This window comes from Heterocephalus glaber, unplaced genomic scaffold (assembly GCF_053883595.1).
Source record: "Heterocephalus glaber isolate CG9 unplaced genomic scaffold, H.glaber_assembly_v1.0 deba00001760, whole genome shotgun sequence".
NCBI lineage: Eukaryota > Metazoa > Chordata > Mammalia > Rodentia > Bathyergidae > Heterocephalus > Heterocephalus glaber.
Window position 1 is genome coordinate 6,441,821 of NW_028258457.1, and position 27,441 is coordinate 6,469,261.

The 27,441-nt window shown below is 56.3% G+C and overlaps 2 protein-coding genes across 8 annotated transcripts in view; both read right to left on the reverse strand.

Annotated features, from left to right (window-relative positions):
• Window positions 1–653: 653 nt before the first annotated feature.
• On the reverse strand, window positions 654–3,634 carry Tincr (TINCR ubiquitin domain containing). 2 transcript variants are annotated; one of them, XM_087201288.1, is made up of 3 exons: window positions 3,323–3,634; window positions 2,652–2,779; window positions 654–1,011 (listed from the first exon to the last, which is right to left on the reverse strand). In XM_087201288.1, the coding sequence occupies exons 1-2, from the start codon at window positions 3,580–3,582 to the stop codon at window positions 2,776–2,778; spliced, it is 264 nt and encodes an 87-aa protein (XP_087057414.1). In that variant the 5' UTR covers window positions 3,583–3,634; the 3' UTR covers window positions 654–1,011; window positions 2,652–2,775. The 2 variants fall into 2 exon arrangements, with proteins under 2 accessions (XP_087057414.1, XP_087057413.1); XM_087201287.1 differs by having other exon boundaries at window positions 654–2,082; window positions 3,323–3,633.
• Window positions 3,635–9,975: 6,341 nt separating this feature from the next.
• Safb2 (scaffold attachment factor B2) overlaps window positions 9,976–27,441 on the reverse strand; it is a 28,595-nt gene continuing 11,129 nt past the window's right edge. For 2 of the 6 annotated variants that reach the window (XM_021244884.2, XM_021244886.2), the window contains exons 9-20: window positions 27,217–27,317; window positions 23,837–23,986; window positions 23,635–23,747; window positions 20,173–20,303; window positions 18,836–18,927; window positions 16,348–16,484; window positions 14,899–15,189; window positions 13,433–13,573; window positions 12,778–12,940; window positions 12,261–12,397; window positions 10,546–10,797; window positions 9,976–10,359 (exon numbers count right to left, since the gene is read on the reverse strand). In XM_021244884.2, the coding sequence (XP_021100543.1) occupies window positions 10,221–10,359; window positions 10,546–10,797; window positions 12,261–12,397; window positions 12,778–12,940; window positions 13,433–13,573; window positions 14,899–15,189; window positions 16,348–16,484; window positions 18,836–18,927; window positions 20,173–20,303; window positions 23,635–23,747; window positions 23,837–23,986; window positions 27,217–27,317 (1,847 nt within the window). In that variant the 3' untranslated portion in view covers window positions 9,976–10,220. The remainder of the gene's footprint in view (window positions 10,360–10,545; window positions 10,798–12,260; window positions 12,398–12,777; window positions 12,941–13,432; window positions 13,574–14,898; window positions 15,190–16,347; window positions 16,485–18,835; window positions 18,928–20,172; window positions 20,304–23,634; window positions 23,748–23,836; window positions 23,987–27,216; window positions 27,318–27,441) is intronic. The other 4 variants (XM_004865684.4, XM_021244885.2, XM_004865683.4 and 1 more) reach the window with 4 other exon arrangements.

Consider the following 27,441-nt stretch of genomic DNA (forward strand, 5'->3'; position numbering starts at 1 on the left):
GGTGTGGAGAGATAAAGAGGCAGAGATGGGAGGCAGACAGAGAGGCCCAGGTGGAGACACTGGAGAAGGGGGTGGGGGAGAGAACGAGAACAGGCACAGAGAGGAAAAGGCAGCAGGGCCAGGACCACCATGATCAGGTCTCCTTCCTGGGACTCTCTTGCTCCCTCAGCTGGCTGCTCTTGTGCAGTGAACAACCAGACCCACCAACTGTGGCACCCGGGCAGGATTTATCTTGGTATCTCCAGTAGCACAGGGCTGGATCCAGAGAACTTGCCTAATAAATGCCCATTGAATGAATGCACCAAGGAGGAGAGTGAGCGCCTGAAACTTAAGCAAGAGGTGTGGGTGCCGCAGTTTCTGGCTGAGCCGCACGTGCCTCCTCGGAGCAGGAGCACCTGGTTTCCTCAGCCCTAGGAAATGCCGCTCAGCCTTCCTGGTGCATGCCCAGGTGGGCGGCGGCCCCTCCCCCTGGACGCCTCAGGCCCCATGGAGCCAGAGTGGCTGCCAAGTCTCACCGAAACTCTTCTCAGCCCAGACTTGCTCCCAGGGTGGAGACAGAGCCCGAGGCCCTGGGAGAGCAGTGTAGGCAGCTGGGTGCCCCCCCACCCCGGCCCCCCAGTTTTGCAGCCCAGTCACGGAGCTTGAACTTGATCTTGCTTTCAGACACTTAGTCTTTTATTCAGAACAGCACACCCAGGACAGTCCCTCTGTCCCTAGTCCCAGACTGAGTGACTCCAATGGCTTCAGAGCCGAGTCTTCAAGCTATTGGGAGGGGCCACAGACCTCTCCCGGTTTTGTGCATCAAGACTGAGACAGAAATCTTCGGCAGCAGGAGCTCAGAGGAAAGTGGAGGCTTTTCTTGGATGGTGTATGAGAAGGGGCATTGAAGCTGAGGTGTTGAAGGATGAAGAGGAGTTTGCCAAACAGAGAGGGAGGAAATGTAAACCCAAGGGCAGGCACTGTGGGCAGAATCCAGGGAACATGCTGATGGAGTAGCAGGAGAGTCGAAGGCTGGAAAAGCAGGACCAAGTGGTGTGAGAGCCAAGGCCAAGAACCACCAGGCCTCCACACAACCTGACCCCTGACTCTGCCACGTCAGTTCAGGCCCAGTGCTTCCTCAAAGAAGCTTTGGCTCCTCCTCCTGTTGTCCTCTCTCCTCCTTGGACCATGCTTCTGCCCACTGTGATGAGGGAAGCTTTCCCCGGTGTGGAGGCAGAACAGTAGGCCAGGCCCATGCCTCAGTTTACCAATCTAAATCAAGGGATGCTGGAAGCCACTTATGTGTCTCTGGCCATCTCAGGACTGGAAGGACAGGAAGGGAGGAGGAGGAAGAAGTTAGGGAGGGAGGTGCAGGTGGAAGGGAAGGGGAGAAGCGGGGTCCGGCTGCACCCCTCAGGCCGTCACTGAGGGACTGGACTGCATTCCTATCCCAGCGCAGCACACCCCAGCTGTCAAGGCTTAAGGGACGGATGGTGATTTGCATGCCATTTGCATTCATTTGCATACTGTTTGTTAAATGTCAACACAACCTGTGAAGGCTTCCTCCCTCCCCGGCTGCTCCCCCAAGAAGCCCGCATAGAAGCCGGGGAAGGAGCTGGGACAACAAAAGGTCCCCAAGAGTTTGAGGGGGCTCTGGGCTCCAGCGAGGGTACATTAGTCCAAACTCCTACTCTGCAGCCCTGAAGCCACCTCAGTTCCTGTTTCCCCACGCCAGAAGCGGGCACAGAAAAGAGTGCCCTAGGACTGGCCACTGGGGGCTTGGGGACCCGGCCCTGGCCCGCACCAGGGCAGGCATGGGGACAGAAGGACCCCAGTCTTGTGGGGAGAGGCGAGGCCTGGGTCACCCCGAGTCTGAAAGCAGGGTGGGGGGATGTCCCTCAGGCCCCTGCTCCATTTGCACCGCAGGACAGCAGCTGGAGGGAAAAGGCGTGCGCCCATACTCAGAGGGGAGGCGAGCTGACCCCGTAGGCCTGGTGCAGTGCGCGCCCTGGGCAACTGGGAGGGGCGGAGGCGTCCTGGGTACCGAGGCAGTGGGCACCTGGTGGCCTGGCCAGTGTCGCAGTCCGTGGGGGACCCCAGAACCTGTGGGCCGAGGGGAAGAGCAGCTCAGCCCAGAGGTCCCGGCCACTGCTCCCCACCGCGCCCGCCACCCCCGGGGTCCCCGAACTCTCGCAGGGTGGGGCGCAGCTGCCTGAAGCCGCGCGACGGCAACCGATTCCGGAATTGCAGGCAAAGCTCGTGCCCGCGCCTTCCCCCTAACAGCCTGGCGGGGCGGGCGAGAGTAGCGCTTGCCTAGGAGCCCAGCAGTCCGAAGGCTGAGGCAGGGGGATCACCGCGAGCTCCAGGCCGGAGTGAGCTACATAGTGAGTTCAAGGCCAGTCTTTGCTACATAGCGAGACCCTGTCTCAAAAAACTAAAAGAGAGCCCAGAGAGGACTAATACTCCCCAGGTCGCCCAGCAAGCTGGGGACGACACTGCCCGGCCACTTCCCTTGGGCCTCAGAGAAGGAGCTGTGAATCCACATGTCCATCCAGGGCTGGCCGGGTAGGGAGGCGGGCGGCGTGAACACAGGCCAGCCCTCCCCCCTCGTAGCCTCAGTTTCCCCCAATCGCTAAGGTCCCTTCTGAGTCCCCAGCCTGGGCCTGTCTCACCTGGAGTGGGTTCCAGGCTCCCCGGGGGTGGGGAGGCGTCTCCCCAAGGTGTCCCTGACATGGCCTCCTCCTATTCCCGCCACCTGTTGTCCCCTGGTCATGGCTCCGCAGCCTGCAGCCAGAACTACCTGAGGAGAGGACAGAAAGACACGGGTCTCAGACATGCACGGCCCTGACTTTGGCATTCAAGGCCTCCGTGATGGGTCAGTGTCCTGAGGCAGGAGCCCCCGCCCCACATCCGGGCCCTGGGGGTGGGCAGGGAAAGGCTGGGGCGGAAGCTGTTCATCGGGTATCTCCTGAGCCCTTCTCAGAGGCCCCCCAGCTCTGCGCGCCCCTCCCCCCGGGTCACCCTGACCGAGCCGTCTCTGGGGACCCCTGATGGCCAGGGACAAGCGCGGGCAGCGAGGGACAGGATGGGACTGCGGGTGGGGCTGGGGTGACACAAGCGGCCCGGAGACACAGAGACAGGGAAAAAGACACAGAAAGAGTTGGCCGCGGAGGCGCAAGCCGGCCAGCCCAGCACTGGGGAGGCTGAGGCAGGAGGATCGCTGCGGGTTGGAGGCCAGCCTGGGCTACCTAGCGGGACCTTGCCTCAAAAACCAAGCGCACAAAAAGACAGCCGGAGGAGGCGGAGGGGGAAGCGGAGGGGGCAGGACTGGCCCGCGCCGCACCTGGGGTCGTGCAGCAGCAGCAGCACCGCGCCGTCCTGCAGCCGCGCCTCGCGCACCGTCTGGGAGTCGCGGAGCGCGCGCGCATTGTAGTAGAAGGTGCGGCGCCACGAGCCCACGCCGCGGCCCACGAGCTGCGCGCGCACGTCGCTCAGGGTGTCCCCGGGCCGCACGGTCAGCGGCAGCAGCAGCGCCTCGTCGGCCAGGTGCACCTTGATGTGGAAGCGCTTCCAACGCCGCAGCCCCCGGCGGAGCCCCTCCATGGCTGGCCGGCCGGCGCGGACGGGCGGGACGGGGCGGGGACACCAGGCGGGCGGGCGGGCTCCTCCTCCTCCCCCGCCACCACGCCCCGGCCTGGCCCGGAAGTCCCGAAGCTGTGGAGCGCCGCGGCGGGCGGAACCTGGGTCAGAGTGTAGGCTTGGGAGGCCGAGGCAGGAGGCTCGCCGGAGGTTCAAGCGAGTTTAAGCCCAGCCCGGCCTACACAGTGAGATCTGGTCTCCAAAAACAAAGGTACACGCGTAAACATCCTGTGGGAGACGTGCAGAGAGAGCCAGCAGAGGAGAGGTGAGGGCGAGATAAGAGATCGAGGTTGAGGGCAGCCTTTGTCTGAACGGCACTCTGAAGAAGGGGCTGCCGGCCCTGCAGAGTCAGGGGCCAAGGGGGCTGCAGGCTGAGGCGGGAACAGCTGTGCAAAGGCCCTGGGGCGGCACAGAGCCCCGTAGGGGGATCCCGAGAGGGGATGGGTGGGGCTGTAGGAGGAGGCGCTGCCTCCGGGCCCCGTGGGCAGGAGGCTGTTACTCAAGTGGGCCTCATTCCTGAGGACGCCCTCAGGAATCAGAGAACCCTCCCTTGGGCTGGGTGCCAGTGGCCCCCAGCACCCCCAACCTCACATCCACCCTGCAGGACAGACTTCCCAACCCTGCACAGCCAGCACTTCCGCCAAGGGGTTTGGGCTGGGGACACTTTAACAAAGTAGGAGGCACTGGAGCTGGGGCTTCAGCAGATGAGTAAGAGTTCAACACTTCCACCCAGGGGGCACCTGCCCAGGATCACCAGGCATACAGCTCAGTGTGTGGCCAGGGGCGTCAAGGACGTCGCCAGCAGGGGACTCCCCCGCCCCTACATCCGTGCTGTCCTCCAGACACTTGGAGTCCTGTTCTTGGGCCCATGGCCTTTCCCACCCCACTTATGACCCCAGCACCTGCCTGAGAGCTTCCTGTCCTGGTTGCTGCCGCCGCTGCCCTGACAGGACCGACCAGTTCAGGGTGGCAGAAGCTGGCTTGGCCTGGCCATCAGGACTCTGCACTAGGAAGCCACCCTCTCCCTTTCGTCTTCTCTTCTTGTTTTGTTTCCTGTTTTTGCTTGTTTGTTTTTTGAGACAGGATCTCACTATGTAGCCCAGGGTGGCCTCAAACTCATGGCGATCCTTCTGCCTCAGCCTCCCGAGTGCCGGGATTACAGTGGTGCACCACCACAACCGGTGGGATGTGATGGGAATTTTGTTGTTGTTGTTGTTTTGGTGGTTGTTGTTTGTTTTTGGTACCAGGGATGGAACTCAGGACCTTGTGCTTGCATGGCAGCCTCGGTGCCACTGAGCTAAATCCCCGGCCCCCCTGATGGGGATTTTAAGGGTAGCTAAAACCAAATTAAATTACAGACAGACTTCCCCCCCACCCACCCAGGAAAAAACTATAAAACCGAGACGAAAACATGAGTGTTAATAATAATAATAAACCCAGTGTACTGAAGCTTAGCATTAAACCTAGAACCTTTAATTAAAGATTTGTGGCTGGGCGTGATGCCCAGGAGCACATAAGGAGGCTGAGGCAGGAGGATCAGCATGAGTTTGAGGGCAGCCTGGGCTACTTAGTGAGACCTTGTCTGAAAAACTAAACCAGGGCCAGTAATTTAGCTCAGTGGTGTTGCTGCCTGCCTCGAAAGCACAAAGACCCGAGTTTGATCCCCGGTACAAAAAAAAAAGAAAAACTAAACCAAAGCAAAGGAAAATAAAGATTTGTGGGTGCAGTGGTGTACACCTGTCATCCCAGCTACGTGGGAGGCTGAGGCAGGAGGAGTGCAGGTTGAAGGCCACCTGGGCAGCTTCTATCTCAAAATAAAAACGAAAAAGGGGTGGGGATAGAGTTCAGTGTGAAGGCCTTGGGTCCCCTCCCCAGTACTGCAAGGAAAAGAGGAAAAAAGAAGGAAAAGTTTGTTAATTCTCTGTGTCGCTGGATTTTGGGGTGATAGCAGCCCATGTCCATCCTGGGAGCATTCTGGGTGCAGAGAGACGAGGCACTGGCCAAGCAGCTCAGCGGGAGGCTGCTGCGGGCCAGAGCTCACAGGAACCCAGGAGGGAAACAGACCCAGGGGCGGCATAGTGGGCAAGCTCCACCTCCCGCAGGACTGGGTCTCCCCGGCTGGCCAGGCCGCCTGCCTTGCTGGGCTGAGCTCCAGGCAGCACCCACTGCTCCTGCAGGCGTCCAGCCCGATCCAAGCCACGCCGGGACCTTCGCTCCAACAGCTGTTGGTGCCCAAGCCGCGCATGCTCCATGCCAGCCCGGGTCAATTCTGGCTTCCCTGTTCCGCCCTCGCAAAAGCCAGGCGGCTTCCGGTGGCCGGGTGTGCCTGGGCCACGCGATTGGAGCGCCCCTGCTTTCTGCCACCGGGACAGGACACCGCAGACAGCAGGGACCCAGAGCTCTGGGGCAGTCACGGGCTCCAGGCCCTCACACCGCTCCTCCCTCCTCCTGAGACTCCTGGAACTGCAGCTCCGAGAGCGAGAGCGAGAGTGGCTGAGAAAAAGGGCATGCCTGTAATCTGAGCTGCCTGGAGGCTGAGGCAGGAGGGTTGCCAAGTTAGCAACTGAGCAAGATGCTGCCTCGAAATTAAAAAAAAACAAACCCAGAAAGATCTGGGATGTAGCTCAGTGTGAAGGCTTGGGGTTCAATCCCCAGTGACAGAGGGAGAGAGAGAAAGAAAAGAAACAGTGGGCACGTTCTAAAGTAGCATTCTTTATATATAGTGTTGTTAGAATAGGGGTCCACATACTTCAAACGTGGGGGGGGCACCACTTCCAGCTGCTGTGTTTTATCAAAGGCTGCATCCACACCATCTACTGTAAAGAGGGTACAATCCTCTGTATCGTGTCGAGACTGATAGAGATCATACATGAACATCTGTCCCATTTTATAAACAGGAATGGTTGCGTAGACAGCGTAGTTCAGACCCAACAGCATAAGGGAGGGCACCAAGATGGAGAGACAGGGTGAGGGTTAGACAGCAGCACTGCATCAACCTGGTGAATGAGCTTCCTCAGGGAATCTGTGATATCCATAGAAAAGCGTTCATCCCAGCCACAGTCCAATAAAAATCTAAACTCATCAACCTGGAGAAGATAGCAAAGAACAGACTCTTCTTGGACCCCGGACAGAGTAATTAATTTAATAATAGATGTCATCTTTTTGGTCCAGTAACAGCAATCTAAAAGGTTCGGGAGGGAACAAGGTCAGGGACCCACACCATGGCTGGCAGAGGCTGGCACTGTCCTTCCGGAAGCTGAAAGGTCAGGGTGTACTGAGAACCTTCCCTGGGTCAGAACTGCTGAAGTGACTTTCGTTTGTTGAGTGACAACTTCAACTGTACATGGGTATGTCCCCCTCAGACAGGGCCTCACTAGGTAGCCCAGGCTGACCTCAAACTTGCAGTGATCCTCCTGCCTCAGCCTCCTGAGTGCTGGGGTGATGGGCGGCAGCCACCACACCCAGCTGTCTCTCTTGTTCCCTGGGAATCCTTGGTGTCCGGAGCAATGCCTGGCTCTGATTTATATGCATGGCACCATCTAGTCTACTCGTGTTTCTGTACATGGAAGTTTGAGAACTACATCGCTGAACAAAAGAGATTTTCTGCACATCTAACCTATTTCTGAAGTGAGTGACGAATTCTCAGGGGCTCCTGCAGACCCCTGGTGAATGGATGTGCTTGGGTTAGAAGGATTAAATGAGAAGCCAGGTGTGACTGTGCATGCCTGTCAAACCAGCACTCTATGAGGCTGAGGCAAGAGGGTCTCAAATTGGAGTCCAGGCCAAGCAACTTAATGAGGCCCTGTCTCAAAATAAAAAAAATTAAAATGGGCTGGGAATGTCGCTCAGTGCGGAGGCCCTGGGTTCAGAAGAAAACAAAAAAAACCCAACCACGCAGGGCCCTTCAAAAGGCACGCAGGATAGAGGCCAGCACCCCCACTCCCCACAACCCTAAAACCCCCAAGGCAACCACAGACTGGCACACACCAGCCAGGCCCTGGCCTGGGGGCTCCGCAGCCTGCACGGGAGCCCGCTAAGACTCGGGCAGCCAGCTGGGAGCTGCAGCTGCAGAAGCGCGGGAGCGGCGGACGCTGGGCGCAGCGCGTGGCTCTCGGGCGCCACACGGTGGCCAAGTGGGGCAGCGGCGGGCCGTCGTCTCTGTGGGACTTCTTTGCAACCCCCGCCCCAGCCCCCATACTGGGGATTGAACCCCAGGGTCTTCACACTGAGCTACATCCCCGTCCCTTTTTGGTTTTATTTTGAGACAGTGGTTCCTGCAGTCACTAAATTGCCTAGGCTGGGCTGAAACCTGGCATCTTCCTGCCTCAGCCTCCCAAAGTGCTGGGATTACTGGTGTGCACTGTCATACCAGGATTTTTAAAATTGAAAGCCCTTTTTAATGACTTTGCCTTTGAAATGATTAGACTAGGAATAACTGCAGTTTGAGACTGGGTCACTGCAGGCTTGGGACTTCCTGCAAGGCGAGATTTGACCTGGAGCTGTTGTGAAATGTGACGCAATCTCTTTAGGACAGCCTCTCACTACACTGCACAGACTGGCCTCAAACTCATGATCCTCCTGCCTCATCCTCCCTAGTGCTGGGTCAACAGGCATTCGGCTCCTTGCCTGGCCTAGTGAAATCTCTGTGAGCACTAAATTTAGCCAATGGTGACATTTAAAATGGTATTCTGATTTTGCTGCTTTCTTTCCACGTTGTCACAGCTGACCATTTCTTCCCTGCCCCTCAGAGGCCCCCCTGCAAAGCATGAGAGCCCCAGCCCTGGCCTGCAGCCTACAAACATGAGGATTTACTGCATGCCAAGCACAATTCCAGACTTCGTGATGTGCTTTAATCTTCACAAAGATTCCTATGGTACATACTATCACTATTCTCTTTTTTTTTAGGGAGTCAGGGTCTCGCTATGTAGTCCAGTCTGGCCCTGAACTTGTGGCGATCCTCCTGCCTCAGCCTCCTGAGTGCCGGGATGACAGGCCTGCCCACCACGCTGGCCTGTTAGTCTCCCCTTCCAAGTACAGAAGCCGAAGCCCCCCCATGCTGCTGCTCCCCAAGGTGCCCAATAGCACCTCCTCCCCCTGAATACAATCCCTCTTAGGGCTGGGGTGCACCCTGGTGAGGCCCTGGCTCCTACGCCCAGCACCACACACACACACAAGCCATCCACACTGTAAAGGGTGAGCCAGGTGGGGCAGGGAGCTGGTAGGTGGTGACACGTCTGAACTCAGAGAAGGGCGATGTGGACAGGCATGCATGCAGGAAAATCTGACAATGGAGGCAGAGACCAGGGTCACAGTTCTGGTGTTTTCTTTTTTGTACCAGGGATCAAACTCAGGACCTTTCACTTTCAAGGCAGGCAATAGCACCACTGAGCTAAATCCCCAGCCCTGGTTTTTGTTTTCTGAGACAGGGTCTTGCTATGGAGCCCAGACTGGTTTTGAACTCAAGGTGAGCCTCCTGCCTCAGCCTCCTCAGCGCTGGGATCACAGGTGTGCACCACCACAGCTTCCAGGGTGATGTTTCTACAAGCCAAGGGCACTGGGGTCACCAGTGTCCTTAGGTTCTGGAGAGCTAGCCTGGGCCTTCTGGCCCCAGCACCTATCAGAGAACTGCCGGGAGTGGTGTGCTTCAGCACCACAGCAAACAGTGTTTGTGTTTCACGCTTGTTTCCAGCACTGGGGACTGAACAGACCCTTGCACTGAGCCACAGCCAGAGCCCTTTCTAAGCCAGGGTCTCACTAAGTTGTCCAGCCTGGGTTCACACTTGGATCCTCCTGCCTCAGCCTCCTGGGCAGGCAGAATGACAGGTGCATCCCACTGTGCCAAGGGCTAGTAATTGTGTTTCTGTGGTAGGGAGGTGGGTTTCGCCCGGTAGGGCATCCGGGGGTCTGGCCGGCACCTGGACAGCAGTGCCACACAGGGAGGTCAACAGGCCCTACTGCAGGCCACCCAGCCCAAGCTCCAAGGGATTTACCTGCAGCCACCAGAAGAGACAGGCCCTGGGCCAGAGCCGCCTGCCAGGTGGCAGGTTTCTGTGGCTGCTTCGGCACCCCAGTGCCTGTGGGACTGGGGAGACCTAGCCACCACCCAGCCATGGAGGGCAGAGGGGTGCCCGGCAGCCCAGGGCAGATCACATTCAGCACCTCACGGGGACAAGGGGCCCCTCCCCTTCCTGGGCCCAGGGACACAGGCAGCCCAAGGCCCCAAGGGGGCCGTGTGTATTGTTTTGCTGAAAGGTCGCTGAAGGAGGAAATCAGAGGAGACAACACACAGGAACGCACTTTCGGACAGGCGCTGGCTCTGGCTTGGGTGAGGCATGCTTACTTGCACACAACACATGCGAGTGCGAACTGTAAACGTTTATTAATGGAAAATGGAATGCCTCGTTAACAGAAACCTTGTCTTAGAAACGGCAGAACAAGAACACATTTATTAAAAAAAGAGTTCACATTGCACCGAGCTGCAGCCCGGCAGCAGAGCGGCTTGCGTCCCCGCGGGGCGCCTCGGTTTGGTTCGGCCAGGCCGGGGGCGCTGGGCCCGGCCGGTCCAGCGCAGGCTTACGCGCGCCCCCTACAGGCGCAGCGCTCTAGTAGCGGCGGGTGAAGTGCGGGTAGGGGTGCGGGACCCTGCTGCCGCGGTCCTGGCTGGTCACTCCGCCGCCCTCCAGGCTGCCGCCCGGCACCGCGTGACCCTGGGAGTGTGCGCCCTGTGCGAAGCCGCCGCGCCTGGGAGAGAGCGGGGTCCCTGGAGGCGCTGCCCTGACGGAGTCCCCGCACCCGTCCCAGGGCTGGAGAGGCAGTTGCTAAGCTGCGCTCCGGTGTCTGCTCCTCCGCCCCCAGAGCCGGCTGACTACATGCTGGAGCAGGGCAGGCGGAGGGGAGCGAGCAAAGGGCCGCGGCCGCGCTGCTTACCCCGCCAGGCCGCCCCGACTCGCTGCGTGCCCTGGCCCCGAGGGCCCAGATAGGCCCCGCTCGGCACCTGCAAGAGAAGCGGCTTGCAAAGCCCTGCCCAGTCCCCTGCCCGGGGCGCGGCCTCCGCAGGCCACCGTACCTGGCCAGCGCGAGTGCTCCCGGCCCACCGCGCCCGCGTCCACGGTGCCCTGCCAGGCACGGACGGGGTGCTCCTCCAGCCGCGGGTTGTGCTCCGCCCAGTCCCGGCCACCCCTGTGTAGGAAACAGCAGTCACATGAGGGGCAGGGGGCAGGAGGGACAGCTGGATGCGCTCCTTCGGTGGCCCGGGAGTGCACGGCGTGCCAGACGCCACGTGGGCTTTTGTGGACAGGAACTGTCACCCAGGACAGGAGACACCCGAGACGCGGAAGTCCTGGGTGCGGGGCGCCACAGACTAGCTCGTGGTGCTTAGGGGTGCAGGGTTTCTTTGGAGGAATGATGAAAACCTCCTCATCTTTTTTAAACTTTTGAGACAGGGTCTCACTACAGTTGCCCGGGCTGGCCTTGAACGCATATCCTCCTGCTGCTGGAGTGGCTGCAATAGCTGGAGTTGAACACTGTGCCTGGCTTGGAAATATTGTAAAACCGTACTACTAGCTGTCCAACTCTGGAATGTACTAAAAGCTGATGAGTTGTGCACTTTAAATGGGTAAGTTGTAGGGCATGTAAATTATACTTTATTTTTTTGGTATTGGGCATCAAACTTGGGTCCTTGCCCTTGTGAGGCAGGTGGCAGAACCACGGAGCCAAATCCCAGGCCCTCAATAAAGCTGTTTTTAAAAAGCTGCAAGGCAGGCATGGTGGTGCACACCTGTGATCCCAGGATTCTGGGAGGCTGAGGCAAAAGCATCCCAAGTTCCAGCCCAGCCTGGACAACTTACTTAAGATCCTTCCTTTTTTTGATTGAGACAGGGCCCTGCTATGTGGCCCAGGCTGATCTCGAACTCTTGGTGACCCTCCTGCCTCAGCCTCCCGAGTGCTGGGATTACAGGTGTGCGTCACACCTGGCCTTAAAATATGTTTTCTAAAAGGGCTGAAGATGCAGCTCAGTGGAAGCGTGTTTGCCCAGCCCGGTTCAGTTATCAGCGCCGCAAAAACCCAGACCAAAGCAAGCTAGAAAAAAGCTGGTGAAACCAGACTCTCCTCCAGCCCCTTCCTATCCTAGGGCAGTTGAGGCTCAGGCTGAGCAGCCAGGGCCGCCGCACTGGGTGGTGGGGTGGGAGTGCCAGCCACCTCTGTCTCACCCCACAGCACTTAAGATCTGGAGCTAAGCAGGCTGCTTGGGAGAGAGCAAGCGCCTGGCCACCTCAGACCTCTGGAGGGGCGCGCCACACAGCTCCAAGACAGGTGTCCCCAGCAACAGCCACAGGAGAAGGGACAGCCACCGGGTGCACCCAGAAGACACCTGAGATGACGCAGGAACCACCCAGACGACAGCCGCACGGAGACAGGGAGAGCATCAGCCACCGGCACCTCCCAGACCCGCGGGGGGCAGACAGCTGAGCCAGCCCGGGAGCATGGACCCTTGCGCCAGCACCTCAGTTCCTCATGAAGACCCTGTCCACTGCCCGGGAGAAGGTCCCCACCAGGGAGCCCCACAGCCAGCCATGCCCAGGTGACCCTGTCTCACCTGCCACCCACCTCCCGCACCTGAGCCCTTCTGGAAGCCCCCTCACCTGGGGGGTGGGGGCAGCCCTCGGCCTTCACTCAGCCTCTTGTCGGAAGCATAGCCTCCCCAGCCATCGCGGGAGTCCCGGCTGTGGTGCTCAGGGGGGCCGCCGTGGCCGTGGCCGTGGCGGTCATCAGAGTAGTGCTGTGGGGCAGAAGAGGACAGGGCGATGTTCCGACCGCGTCCCCCACCCAGGCCCGGGCAGGTGTGCCTCACTGCCCGATGCCACGCACACAGGGGACCCTGCTCCCCGACTCCCCTCCTTGGGGCCTTGACTCTGCCACTCAGCCCCAGCCCTGCCAGCTGATACCACCCTCCCTTCTGTCTGCAATGGGGCTGAGAGAGGATGCGTCATGTTCTCCTGGAGAAGACACTACCTCAGAGGCTGTGGCACTGTTGCCCACGTTCCTCAGCCCGAGACTCTGGGCCACTGGCACGGTTGTCCTGTCCCTGAGCCCAGCACAGGCACCAGCAGAGGACCCCGCCGCCCACACATGCACAGCCCACACACGGCTCCCACTCACCTGCCCGTCCCGCTCGCCCATTCCTGGCCTGGACCCTTCCCTCCTGCAAAAGGAACAGAGCTCACTGGAGCCACAGCCGCGGCTCCGACGCTCCTGCAGGCCACACCAGGGTCCCAGATGGGACACTTGTTCCTGCTCACAGCGAAGCCCCAGAATGAGCAGCCTGGGGAGAAGCACAGCTTGGAGCAAAGCGGCTGGCACTCAAATGCTCCTCCCGGAGGGCAGCGTGCCAGAGTCCCGGGCGCTAGCCCCTGAGGAAGGGCTAAGAGCGGCCAGACCTCAGGCCTTGGCCCTGGGAGCTCAGCCCCCACCTGGATGACCAGGCCGCTTTAACAGGGCCAGGCCTCGCTGTAGAGGGGACTGCCAAGCCAAAAGGTGAAGTGGGGTGGCACCATGGAGCACAGCATCTGAGGAGGCTGTGCACTCCTGGGGCAGCCCCCGATGCCCCCTGCCCTGGCCTTCCCACCTGTGGTCACCCAGAGCCAGGCGGCCTCCTCCAAGCCCTGCCCAAGTAGGAAAGGGCCAGTGGCTCAGCAGGCATGCCCAGGGAAAGCCATGGTAACCCTGCCCTCCACAGTGCCCAATGGGGGAAGTGACCGGGAGCGACTGCAGCGTGCCCAGCCCAGGACCCAGCCCTACACGGGAGGACGCTGACCTGTCGGCACTGTGGTCCTGGTACTGGCCCCGGTCTCGGTGGTCAAAGTCGTGGAAGCGGTGATCAGGCCGGGGGAAGTCAGCGCGGTACCTGTCCTCCAGGGCCACTCGCTTTCCTTCCGGCCAGTAAGCGTCGTCTCGCCTGTTTGTGTTTTATTTTGCATAACAAGTTTATTTTTTTAAAGGCATACAGACCATACAAAGTAAACATTTAAACAGATTTTAACTTCTGCCCTAAAACTGTTCCATTAAGTGTCAGTCTCTAAACATTTCTAGTTCCGTAATCATCATCTTCATCAGAGTCCATTACTTTTCTTCTGTTGAATTTAACTGGTTTTCTGTTTGCTGACTTACTTTTTCAGGGATTTCTATTAAACCTTGTTCTGAGACCTTCCCACTTAGCTGTCTATACTTTGCCATCTGTATAAAGTAATTCTCTACTGCTTTCATTTTTTCAGGCTTTACAAGTGCTAAGTTACTTAACCTGGCCCAGGCTGATTGATCCAGAACTCACACTGAGATACTGTTTCTCATTTCTGCTTCCCTGTGCTTTGCTTCCTGTTGTGCTGCATCGTTAGGATCTTTCTGGAGCCCCAACTCCGACAGTAAACTCCGTCGGGGCGGAGGCTGCTCTGTCCCCGCAGTACTCACAGCACTTGGACCTCAGCAGACCCTAAATGAATGCTGCCTGCTCGGGACAGAGCAGCTCAATTCTACCTGTTTGTGTTTTAAAGAGAAGGCAAATGTCCCTTATGGATGAGAATGAAAGGAAGGAAAGGGTGGAGGTGGAAGCTCTCCCCAGATGCAGCCTCATTTAAAACATCCTGCAGGGCTCTCTCTAAACCTTCCATTGTTACCACTTTCGTTACACAAATTAAACCCCCAACCTGCCTGGCACTCAGCACGGCTGAGGGGGACTGCTGTGAGCTAATGCAGCACATGGCTGCCAACACCCGGGTCCCGTGTGAGGGCGGGCGACACGTGGGGAATGAAGAGTGACACTCCCCAAGTGCCACTCAGGGCCACACTCCCACCTCCCCGTCTTCTCGCCTGCAGCAGCCTCCTCTGGGTTTGTGCAGAAACAGAGGGAGCGAGATCAGGCGGCGGTGAACTACACAAGGCTCAGGAAGGCATCCAATCATCCTCTCCCCGGCTTTTACCAGAAAAGGAGACTCCCGGGACTGAGATGACAGTGACCGTCAGGCAGCTTGGAGCTGGAGACCAATAAACCTACTTTCTGGACTGGAAGGGGCACCCCCGGCACCACCTCTGCCTCTGCTCCAAGGGCACCGCAGAGGAGAGAGCAGCCTGGCCACCCTGCCCGTGGGCAGGAGAAGCGAGAGCCAGGAGGGAGAGCTCACCGGGCAGGCAAGGGGCTACAGGCCGAGCACAGGCCCCTGGCTTCCATCCCGGACCCCCATGTGACTGAGCCACCAGCTGCATGGGGCTGCAGCTGCAGGCGCTCACCTGTCCAGGTCGTAGGGCCGCCTCAGTGCAGGCCGCCGCTCCTGCTCATAGCGCAGCTGCTCCTGCTGGCGCCGCAGCTCCTCGCGCTCCCGGTGGATGCGCTCCTGCTCCTTCCTGCGCTCTCGCTCCACACGCATGCGCTCTCGCTCCAGCCGCTCCCGCTCTAGCCGCTCGCGCTCCAGCCGCTGCCGCTGGCACTCGAGCTGCACCCGCTCCCGCTGCAGCCGCGCCTTCTCCTTGCGTTCATGGAAGGCCTCCAGGCGCTGCTCCCGCTCCCGCTGCTCGCGCTCCCTGTGGAGCATGACCATCAGCACCCTCCTACTCACCAGGACCTCACCCGGGTGGGCCAAGGGCACCGTGGGCAAGGACGGCGGCCTCGGTCACAGTAGCTCAGACCCAGCAAGTCTGGGCTCAGAGACACCAGGAAGGACATGGCCACATGGAGCAGGGCGTCCTGGGTGACAGGAACATGCAGGGAAACCCTGCAATAAGCACCGAACAGGCCGAGCACCCCGAGCTACAGAACCCTACAGCCCTGAAACTGGAAGTCTGGGCGCCACACAGGGAAGACCCCTTCCTGGCCTTGCAGGAAGGGCCACAGGCAAAAGGTGTGCACACTGAAAGGCCAGGAAAGGAGGTACCCTGGGAACAGCAGAGCCTGTCCTGTCTGTCCCCTCCTCAAGGGACAAATCCTGGCGTGTCGAATCCTTCCCGGGCTGCCAGCACCTCTAATCCAGGTTCACTTGGGCCACACCTGACCCCTCACACACTGACTGCGTACAAAGGCTCAGAGTCAAAAAGAGCACCAAAAAAAGCCACCTGTGCATACAGAAAGAAGGAAGCGACACCACTCTAGAAGAGACAACATAAGCCCCACTAGAAGGAGTTGCCCTTTGTGGGCTCCAGCTCAACAACCTGCCCTGGGGGTAAGCCTTCCACCATAGGGTCAGGAAAGTTCCTTCCCTCCTTCCTGTGGCTGTACTGGGGATGGAACCCAGGGCCTTTGCACCAAGCCACATCCCCAACCCTTTTTAGATTTTACTTCACTAAGTTAGCCAGGCTGGGCTCAAACTTGGCATCCTCCTGCCTCAGCCTCACAGAGTGCTGTGGTGAGAGGTGTATGGCATCATGCCTAGCTTCTGGAAGGGTTTTTCCTTACTAAGTGGTATTTGAGAACCGAATATCACTGTCATGGCTGAAGGTCCCAGCGGAGGTAACAAGCTCATGACAGAACTATGCAGGCCGGCGTGGGTGCGCACCTCCACCCAGAGCTGGGACCTCCTGGGAGTGGGCTTCCCACACGCCATGGGCTGACTGCACCCAGAGACACATGGGGAAAAATGGTCTCTGCACAGCTTGAGGCCATGTGTCACAGGAGCAAGGGTTCTGGCGAAACACGCATGGCCACACACACACACTCAGCCCCACCCCTGCCTGCACTGCGCTCACCGCCGCCGCTCTGTCTCCCGGATCTCCCGCTCCCGCTGCCGCTGCCGCTCTCGCTCCCTCTGCTCTTTGATTTTGTCAAATGACAAGATGTCTCTCTTCTCCTTGCTTTCCGATTTGCGATCCTGGCTCTTGGAGCTCTATGTATTAGAGGCAGTGACAGATTACAGCACCGTAAACAGCAGCACACGGACATTCCAGGAACTAGGATTCTGAAAGCTTCTGCCCTGGTGAAATGCTCAATGTCTGAGGTGACCGGTAACCCAAACCTGGTTTACCTTAAGCAGTGAGGTTTCACTTCTGTTACAGGTAGGAAAGAAACGCACTCTGCAGGGCAAGCATGGCCTGACGAGGAGTCAGAGAAGTGCTCTGCAGGAGAGGGCAGCCTGCGAAGCCCGACTTAAACCGGGCACGGTGTGCATGAGTCTCCACAGACCGGACACTGGTGCCTAACTTGGGTTGCTTTTAGTCTGGGACAGCGCCTCACAAAGTTGCCTCAGGTGGCTTCAAACTTTTGATTCTCCTGCCTCAGTCTCCCAAGCAACTGGGACGACAGATGTTCACCCTCCCGCCTGGCTCAATTTTCATGTTTTATTTAGCAGTTAAAAAATACATTTACTCGGGCAGGGGATTTAGCTCAGTGGTTCTGCCACCTGCCTTGCAAGCGGAAGGACCCGAGTTTGATCGCCGGTATCAAAATAAAAAAACCAAAAAAACCCAACAAACCATTTATTTAAAAAAAAAAAACTTTAAAGAAAGAGTGACTGCAACCAAAGCACAGAATGAAGTGCAGCCCTGGACAGACTGCGCTCTCCGGTCCCACATGGCCCAGCACAGGCTGCAGCCTCACGCAGACGCCGCTCCCAACACCGCAGGGCACTCGAGGGCAGCCTTGTGGGGGCAGCAGACAGAGCCACAGCCTCGCAAGGCCCAGCCACGCCAGCCGCCCACCATGCCAGGGAACAGGGTGGCTGACCACAGTGTCACCTTCCCACTGGTGGTCCAGGCCCCCAGCAGCCCTGAAACAGAACCAGTCAAAGGATTTTCCTGCAAACTGGTGCTCCTGATGACGCCCAGGGTATGCTAGACCTGGGTGAGGGAGGACAGGTCTCCAGGCTTCTGAGCTACAAGCACACACACCCCAGGGCCTCCTGCTGCCCCCAGGACCCTGGGCAGGGAAGGGGATGGCATTTCTAAAATACACCACAGCTTAGTTCCTCAACTAAGCAGTGCAGGAGTGGAGTATAACAAAGACCAAGCACAGGGCATGGTGGCACACACCTGTCATCCCAGCACTCTGGGAGGCTGAGGCAGGAGGATCAAAAGTTCAAACCCAGCTTGGGCGACTTACTGAGACCCTGTCTCAAAATAAAATTTAAAAAGCGCTGAGGATGGAGCTCAGTGTGAAGGCCCTGGGTCCAGTCTCTCAGCATTCCCCTTCTCCTCCCCCAAAACGGACAGAATTAGGCTCAGCCACAAAGCAGTTAGGAAGTTAGGTGTGGCTGCACACACCTGTCATCCCAGCACTGGGGAAGCTGAGGAAGGAGGATTGCTGTGGGTCTGAGGCCAGTCTGGGCTACATAGTGAGTTCTAGGCCAGCCGGAACATCACAGTGAGACCATCTCAAAAAAGCAAAAAAATAAAACAAAGATAAAAACATCAAGTCCTTTCTGTGGGTGCCTTCTCTCCACTTCTCTAGTGCATGGTCTCTGTGTGGCTCAGGAAGCACAGGAAGTGCTGCCTAACAGAACCCACTCTCATTTTTGCTTTTGTCTCCATGACACTGGGGATGGAGGCAGGGTCTTGCACTTGCCAGGCCTGCGCTCATTCTGAAGCCTGCAAGCTGCAGTATGACCCTTGCTGCGAGCGTTTCCACATGAACATCCAGCAGCTGGGAGGCAGAGGTTTTGCATTTGTTCTTTTGTTTTCTCTGGGCGTTATATAACCCAGGCTGGCCCCAATGTCACAGCTATCCTCCTGCCTCAGCCTCCCAAGTGCTGGATTACAGGCACCGCTGAGAAACACAGTACCTTACAACACTGTCTAGGGCCAGGCTCACTTTGGCTAACCCAGCACCCACTACAGGATCACCCAGGTGGGGCAAGGTGACCTGCTCTGCCCTGCAGACAGCCCCTCCAGGAGCCAGTACGGGAAATGTGCTGGAGAGGGCCGGGATTCGCTGTTCGTCTACATACACAAGCAGAAGAGCTCCATGCGCCTGAGCACTAAGTAAGTTTTAGAATCTCAAAGGGAAAAGGGGAGCCAGAGGCAGGATTGGGAAGTTGAGCCCAGCCTGGGGATATCAGTGAGACCCTGTCTCAAAAAAAGGGCAGGGCATATAGCTCAGCACGTTCAACCCACAGTACTGCCAAAAGAAAAAAGAAAGACAAACAGACAAAAAGAGGAAGGAAGGAAAGAAGGAAGGAAGGAGATAAGACGAAGCAAACTCTGGAGCAGAGGTGCACTTGCTCCCTGAGCAGCGGACACTCACCCTCTCCTTGGACCTGCTGGTGGTCTTGACACTGATGACGGGCTCACCCTTGGACTTGTCCATCACCACCGTCCGCTCTGTCCCTCTGCTTCCTTCAGGAAGAAAGGCGGACATCAGAGTGTGTGCACACCTCAGCCCCCACAGCCCTGTCTCCTGTCTTCCCCTCACTATGACATCAAGCGAGCCCTGCAGTGGGGAGCCAAGGGACACAGTGGCCTGGGCACTGTCAGCTGGGTCCTGTGCCCGAGGAAAGCAGGCACTGTGCTGTCATCCCTGAACATCCAGTGTCATCCCTGAACATCCAGTGTGCAGGGATGAACTGTCCCGCACAAGTCCATCACCTCCACTTCTGCTGAGCCCTGGCTGCACGCCTCCACTCCACACACACACACACACACACACAAGCAAGCCCGAAACGCGGGCCTGGGCCTGGGCCTGGGCCAGGGCCAGGGCCAGGCATGACATTGTCCCTCAGGAGTGCCGCACCAGCTGGGCCACTGCTCCCTGACCCAGCAGCAGAGACTCCAAGAGCAGTTCTCACCCACAGCATGCCCATGCCTAGGTCTTGTGCTGGCAGGCTCTGCAGAGCAGTAACTCGTGTGGGGAAATTTATGATGCTGCAGGAACACTTTAAAAGCCTGTTGCTTGAGAGATTGCTGCTAAATTATCCCAAACACCCAGCACTAACTGGCGCTGAGCTGCTCCACATTGAGGCACTCCAGGTGGCTGGGCTCTGGGTCTTTTTTTAGAGATGGGGTAGGGGGGTAATTTTCTGCCACACATGTGGAGCTGCACACAAATTTGTTGGTGCCAAGCGCAATAAACATTTATAAATGACAACAGATCTGGGATCTTCCTAATGTAACTACTTCTACGGGTGTATATGTTCCGAGATTGCAGTTTTCTGTTTTTCTTAAGCAACCAGCTATGCCCCCCAGGCTAGCCCCAACTCCCAGCTCCATCAATCCTCCTGCCTCGTCCTCCTAAGCAGCTGGGACTACAGGTGGACACTGTCATGCCCAGCTGTTTTCTTCTTTCTATCGCTGGGCTCTGACAGCAACTCAGGAAAGGGGATCCCACACTTGCACCAGCAGATCAGCTGCAGGGAGCCAGGTGGACTCCCTCTTGCAAACTGTGGATCTCATCCTGCCCCAGACCAGGGTACGCAGGGATGGAGAGCTCACACCCGACCCAACCTGGATCCCCTGCACCCTACCGGCATGGAACAGGACTTCGCAGGCCACTGCTCTGCCAAGGCGGCTGCCCTGTGGCAAGCAAACCCCCAAGGGCCCCTACTAGCTAGGTCTCTGCACCTCCTTAGCAGACCCTATTGTCACCTGACTTAGTGACTCTGGACCGGTTTGCAGGCCCTGGTTTCAGCTCGTCTTGGTCTTTTTCTTCCATTTTAATATCTTCCGGCCTCTTCTCCTCCTTTTTTTCAGTCTTCTCTTCCTTCTTGATTACAGTTCTATTGAGAAACACGGTAACCACATTAGCGTTCATGGGAGTTGATCACAGGCGCGGCCCGAGCCCTATCCGAGCCAGCATCTGAGTACCAACGGGAAGCCGCACGCACGCACGCTCGCACGGTCCCTCCCACAGGAATGTGCCCGGAGCCCAGGCCGCACACACGTAGGCTGGGCAGGTGCCCTACACCCGCGCCGCAGCCCAGCCTCTTCCCGTCTGCTGGTAGTACTGGGGATTGAACTCAGGGGTGCCCCACCCATAGGCTACACCGGATCCTGCTATGTAGCCTAGGCCAGCCTCAAACTCACACTGGTCTCCCTCCTGAGTGCTGGGATAACAGGCGTGCACCACCACTTGTTTACCTTTTGAGACTGGGACTCGCTGAATTCCCCAGCCTGGCCAAGGTTCTTGCCACAGCCTCCCTGAAGAGCTAGGGTCACAGGTGTGCTAACACCCCGGCCACGGCCAGGTCCCACTCAGCTATCTGCTACTGAACACACAGGGAGGCCGTGCTAAGGATTTGCGCTGCTTCTCCGAGACACCACACAAACTGACTTGAGACAGACTGCAGATGTGCAGGAGAAGCTCCCCAACTACCTAAGGATGCCTCTCAGATGTGTTACATTGGTTTCACTATGTATGCATGAAATATTATTTTTTGAAGTGTTGGGAAGACAACATTGCTTCCAAATAAAGGCAGTGCAGCAAGGACAGAGGTAAAGCAATGAGCAATGCAGGCCTGCAGGGCTCAAGACTACAGCAAGTCTTAAAATGAACAGAGGTCAACTGAGGTGGTTATTTGAAGAAAAGAAGAAAAAAAAAGATAAAAAGGCTCCACTTCCTAGGTAAACCACCCGAAGGCAGATTTTTTTGGTTTGTGATACCAAGGGTGGAACCCAGGGCCTAACACACCCACTCTACCAGAGCTATATCCCCAGCCCTTTTCTCTTTTTTTGTTTTGTTTTGCTTTTTGAGACAGGGTCTCCTTATGTAGTCCAAGGTGGCTTTGACCTTGTGTTAAGACCCTTGCCTTAGCCTCCTGAGTGTTAGGATTACAGGCATGCGGCCCCCACATGTAGCCAGCCCTTTTCATTTTTTGAGACAGGGTCTCATTAGGTCACTAAGCTGCCCAGCCTGGGGTCAAACATGCAATTGTGTCTTAGCCCCTGCAATAGTGGGAATTACATGTGTCATCACTCCTGGCTATAAAGCAGTTTTTTTGTTTTTTCTTTTTGTGACAGGGTCTGGTTGTAGGTGAGGCTGGCCTTGAACTATTACCCTCCTGCTTCAGTCTCCCCAGTGGTGGTATTGCAGGTATGCAGCATTTTTTTGGTACCAGGGATTGAAATCGGGTCCTTGCACTTGGAAGGCAGGTGGCCGAACCACTAAGCTAAATCCCCAGCCCAGCAGTTTATTTATTTTTTTGTTTTAATCCTTATTTACACTTTCAGTTTCCCACACTAGAGAAACTATTCAGTATTTACACGTGTGTCCTATTTATTTCACTTAAGAGTATGGCCTCAATATGCATCCATTTAGCTATAAATGACTCTAGTTTCTCATTGTTTATGACTGAGTAGTACTCCATTTTATAAAAAAACCACATCTTCTTTATCCAGTTTCCAGTTGATGGGCACCTGGGCTGTTTCCAAGCTTTAGCTATTATAAACTGCCACTATAACCATGGGTGCACATATATTGCTGTGGTATGATTCTTTTAATTCTTTGGGGAAGGTACCCAGCAGGGGAATAGCCCAGCAGTTTATTTTTAAGTATCTTAAACCCACTGTCCAGAACAGGCCATGGGGCTCGGAAGAGCCATTCAGGTTAGATGCCGGCCTTGCCACTTACTGGCGGGGCTGGTGACCACAGGCTGGCACCTGCCTTCTGTGGTCCTGCTTCCACTTCTACACAGGGCACAGCTTCCCAGGACTGCTGCTGGATGCAACACGGAGTGCGGGCTGCTGAGCAGCTGCTAGCTGGCCACCATCTTCCTTTCCCACAAACACATCTCAACTTTGGATCAGAACAATGAATAACTGCACTCCAGGATGCTAAGAACGTCCGGTAGGCCCCATTTCCCAAAACAATGCTGACAGGACGTTTGTCTTTGAATAGGGTCTCACTCAAACACCTGAGGAAGGCTTCCAATTCCAATCAGGCCCCCAACTCCAAATGGGGATCACAGTTTTCAAATCCCAGTTCCATCTGAGTGTTACAGGGCATGGGGGCACATGTCTGGCATCTCAGCACTTGGGAGGATCACTGTGAGTTCAAACCAGCCTGAGCTACACAGCGAGACTCTGTCTCAAAAACCAACAATAAGGAGGGCCTGGGATTTAGCTCAGTGATGCTGCCCCTTGCCTCACAAGTGCAAAGTCCCAAGTTTGATCCCTGGTACCGAAAAAAACAAAAACCCAACAAGGAAATCCTTATGAATACTAACAGCGTCCACAGAAATGTTTCCTCCACATATTTCCTTATATAAAATGACACCAAGACAAATTACCACAGGACAGATTCTTAGCAAACAGCTCTGATTTTAGAGCCTGGATGCAGGGGTGAGAATGAATCATGTTGATGCAAATGCGGCCACAACATGCGGCTGACACTGAGCCCCTCTCCCCACCCTGACTTCCAGCACCTCCTCCAGAGACTGTATCTCTACCATGTGCACCCCAAGCTGGTTTGCCCCGGACAGAGGCCGCAGATTTGATAGGGAGACTTGCGTGTCCACAGCCACGCTGCTGGAGAAACACATCCCCCTCTGTGAGAAGTGCTGCTGCTGTCCCGCTCCTACCCTGCCAGGCTGAGGTGCCCTGGGTGCCTGTGCACTCGCAGTGGCTCGGAGTTATTTTTAATTTTGGACGTAAACAATGTGATGCCCAACATCTGCTGCGTACAGCAGAAATGACAAGCTCAAGGTCACCTGCTGCAGGAGGAGACTGGGCTGTGCTCCCCTGGTGGCCTTTTATCTTTGGAAAACTGGGTTTTTTGGCAGTTTCAGTGGTTAAAAGAAAGGCACAAAAATCAGTGCAGATGAGGAAATGATGTTACAGTCTCAGTAGCTGTGCCAGGGCCCAGGATGTTCACAGTGAAAGCAGGGCGCTTTTGTTTTAGGTGCCCCTTTCTCAAACACCACCAAGGGCGAGGATGTCACTTACAGGGATCACCTGCAGCCAGGTAAGGGGAAAGATCACTGGGCTAAAGGCTCTGGAAGGTCTAGGCTGTGAGCTGAAGAGAGGAGCATGACACTGCTCACTCATGGGGACATGGGGGTTGCCACCCGCCTCCTCCTAGGACCCCAAGGGAAAGTTTAGAAACTACATTACTTTTCAATTTTGACCTCCACAGGGTGATGTCTGTCAGCACTGGATAACTTTTCCTTCTTCACCTCACACTCTTTTCTGTCCAACAGTTTCTTCCCAGCAGGTTCGTTTTTGGCCTGAAGCAGAACACGGACAGGGATGATGTGTGGACCAGGGCTTGTCCCTTGTCAACTCTGTGAGTCACGACAGACAGTGATGGCCTCACCTTCTCCACCGAGATCATCCTTCCATGCAGCTCAGTTCTGTGCAGGTGGCTGATGCACTTGGTCGCCTCCTCAGATGTCGACATGGTGACAAACCCATAGCACCGGGCCCCAGGACTGCGGGCATTGGTCACCACTTTGGCCCCGACAACCTTCAAGAAAAAGGGCGCTCTTTTTCTCATACCAATAACCAGACAACTTCTCAACATTACCAGCTGTTAAGGGACGATCAGCATCACTTCCACTCTTTGCTGCTTCCACACAAGTGGGGGGGGCGTTTCTTCATAATTAGCTCTAAAACTGGTTCTAACGAACCCAGACCTACCGAAACATGAGCCCTCCTGACACTAGGTCAGCCCTCACAGTGAACATCTCCTTCACCTTCACCAACCTCAGGCCGGCCCTTGCACTTGTGGACAGAGGGGGCCGACTCGGCAGCCAGGCTCCCGCAGCAGAGAGGCCTTCTGTTCCCAGCCCTGAGTGCCCCGGGGTGGGGACAAATCAAACCTACAGGAAGGAGGGCCCGATGCCTTCACAGCCTGGCCTGCAGGCTGCCCAGGACAGCAATCCCGAGGGATCCCTGTGCTCGCCCCTCTTCCTGCCTGCAGCCTCCAGACCCTAGGCAGGGAGGTGGGTTCCCAGCGAGCTGGGGAGAGTGGAGAAACTGCAGATCCAAGTGGCAGACTGGAGAGAACTGCAGAGATGTGCAGAGGGCCTCTCCTCTCCTCCTGGGCACACAAGCGAGGAGCGCAGAGAACAATCCTCAGGTGGCAGATGCCTCACTCTTCCTGTGAGCCAGAGGGGAACCAAGCTTCCATCCCAAACGGGGTTGGGCAGAGTATTCAGAAAGCTATTGCTCCAGGAGTGAGACCAAGTTTAGCCCTAAGCGAAGGGCCGCTGGGGCCCTGAGTAACAAATCATAAAAGCAAGGCTCAGAAGGTCCAAGCTGTGCTCCAGAGAAAAAGGATTACAATGATAGGCACCCCAGAAGGTAAAATTCGTAACACCTGACACCTCATCAAAACTCTCACTAGGCATTAAAAAAAAAAAAAAAAAAAAAAATCACTGGACCCACATAAGAGGAGGAAAAGTTAACCCACAATGGAGAAAGACCCAATCAACACAAACTGGCCCATACATGACATGGATGAAAGAAGTAGCAGTCATGGATTAAGAAGTTATTTCAGCCCGGTGTGGTGACACACGCCTGTTGTTTTAGCTATTCAAGAGGCTGAAGCAAGAGGATCCCAAGTTCAAGCCAACCGGTGCAACTCAGCAAGACCCCAACTCAAACTGAAACACAAAAGATGGGGAGTGGTCAAGTGCCCTTGGGTTCCACTCCCAAGGTAACTGTTTAATGCAAGAAAGTCCAACCAAAGCAAAGTCCGTAAGGTATAGAGTGATGACTATACAGAAGTCAAGTGCTGGGAGACTGGGAGAGGGGAACAAATAATAAACGTATTCCCACCAAGTTCTTATACTCACACAAGCACAGAACTACTTGGAGATATAAGATGTGTATTATCATTCTTAGAAAACAACCACTAAAGCCCAGTATGGTGGAACTTTCCCATAATCTCAGCACTTAGCAAGACCCTGTCTCAAAATGAAAAAAAGGCTGAATGGGCTGGGGGTTTAGCTCAGTGGCACCATGCCTGCCTCACAAGCACCAGGTCATGAGTTCGATCTCCAGTAAAAAAAAAAAAAAAAAAAAAAAAAAAGGCCGAGAATGTAGCTCAGTGTGAAGGCCCTAGGTTCAATCCACAGCACCGGGGAGAAAAATAGTAAAAAAATAAAAATAGGGGCTGGGGATTTAGCTCAGTGGTTCTGCTGCCTGCCTCGCAGGCACAGGGTCCCGAGTTTGATCCCTGGTACCAAAAAAAAAAGTTTATAGCTAATAACCAAAGGTCATACAAAGAGACTCAGTCCATAAGAAGACAGATGAAAAAAAAAAAAAAGAATAACAAGGCAAGGGCTAACAGAGAGTCAGGTGGGTTCACAATGCTGGTTTAAAGTGCACAGTCCTGGCATAGTGGTGAGCGTCTACCCAGCATGCACGACACCCTGGGCTCCACTCCTGCTACCCCCAAAAGTGCACGCCTGGTGCCTTAAGGCATTCAAAGCTGCAAGGGGCAGGGCCAGTGACTTGGAGCAACGGGAAAAGCCCGGGACAGCCAGGATAGTCTCAGGCCCTCCCAACACCAGTCAGCTTCAGGAGGTCACTTCCTCTCCCTAGACTTGGGGGGCACAGTGCTCTGGGTGCTACTGGACACTGAGGGACACAGACGAAAGTCCCTGTATCAGCAGTGAAGCTCCGTGTTTCCCTCCCCAGTCAGGAAGCCAAGCCAGGATGGAGACAGCTCAGAGAGGTGAGGGCATCACCTCGGCACCAGACCCAGTGGCATAGCCAGCAGCCTAGCTCCAGGTCCCCACCCTGCCACCTGGCCTGACCCCTCCAGCACCCTTCCATTGACCGCATCCCGTGGGTCGCCTGGTCCCTTCCTGTGCCATGACAGAGACATGGACCAGGGAATGAGGCCACTTCACAAAACCTCACCTTCTCCCCAGGATCCTGCACCTTCCCAACACCACGGGGTCCCGAGCTTCCCCCACCAGCTCCGCCTTAAGGGCTGCTGCTCCAGGCACCAGAGGACCAGCAAAGTGCCAGGAGCTAAGCCCAAGAGCACTCCCCGGACTACACATCTTTCTAAATGCCCCAAGTCCCCACAGCAGGAATCTGGATCAGGTAGGGCTTCTGCCACCCTCCAACACAGCCTGGCACATCCCAGTCATCAAACTACACCCTCGCACGCAGCAACGAGGTCTTCACTGCTGAAGAGAGACTCAGATGCCAGCGCTTGGCTCTGCCTGAGCCAGAGACAGACACTTCTTGCAGACAAATGACCAAAAAACACAGGCACACCTGGGTGGCCACTGTCTGCCGAACCTGAGCAGACCTAAGGCGCAACGAACCACCTTGCTCCCTGTGCTCCTGGCTGCCCCTTCTTCAGTCTTTATTTTTACTTTTTTTACGATACTAGGAATTGAATCTAGGGCCTTTCCATTGAACTACACCCCTAATTTAAATTTTGAGACAGGGTCTTGCTAAGTGACTAAGTTGACCAGGCTGGACTTGATTTTCTGATTTTCCTGCCTCAACCTCCAGAGTGCTGGGATGACAGGTATGCACCATGGCACCCAGTCCTTTCCTTTTAATTAAAAAACCAGAAATGAGAACCAGTGAAACTGACAGCATGAACTGAGCTCTCAAGTTTCTTCTTTGTGTGGTCTGGAGCTACACATGTCAAGCCAGTGGCACGGAGGGGCACCCCCGCCCCTGGGCTTCTCTCTCCAATGCGCCCAGGTCGGCAGGGGCACCTACCTTCCCATATTTGCTGAACAGGTTCTTGAGGTCGGTGGCACGCGTGGTAGAAGACAGTCCGCTGACCCACAGGTTCCGCCCAGAGCTGCTGCTGACACGGCCTGGCGCAAGAGAGAGGCTGTCACATGGAGCCTCGTGGGGGACAGAGCACCACTGCTTCACAGTGCAGCCCTCTATAGCCCTCGTTACACCAACAGCAGGATCGGGGCCTGGCTCTCTGCTGGA

Coding starts and splice junctions, on each gene's coding strand:
- Tincr (XM_087201288.1), bottom strand. CDS start 3,582: ATGGAGGGGCTCCGCCGGGGGCTGCGGCGTTGGAAGCGCTTCCACATC.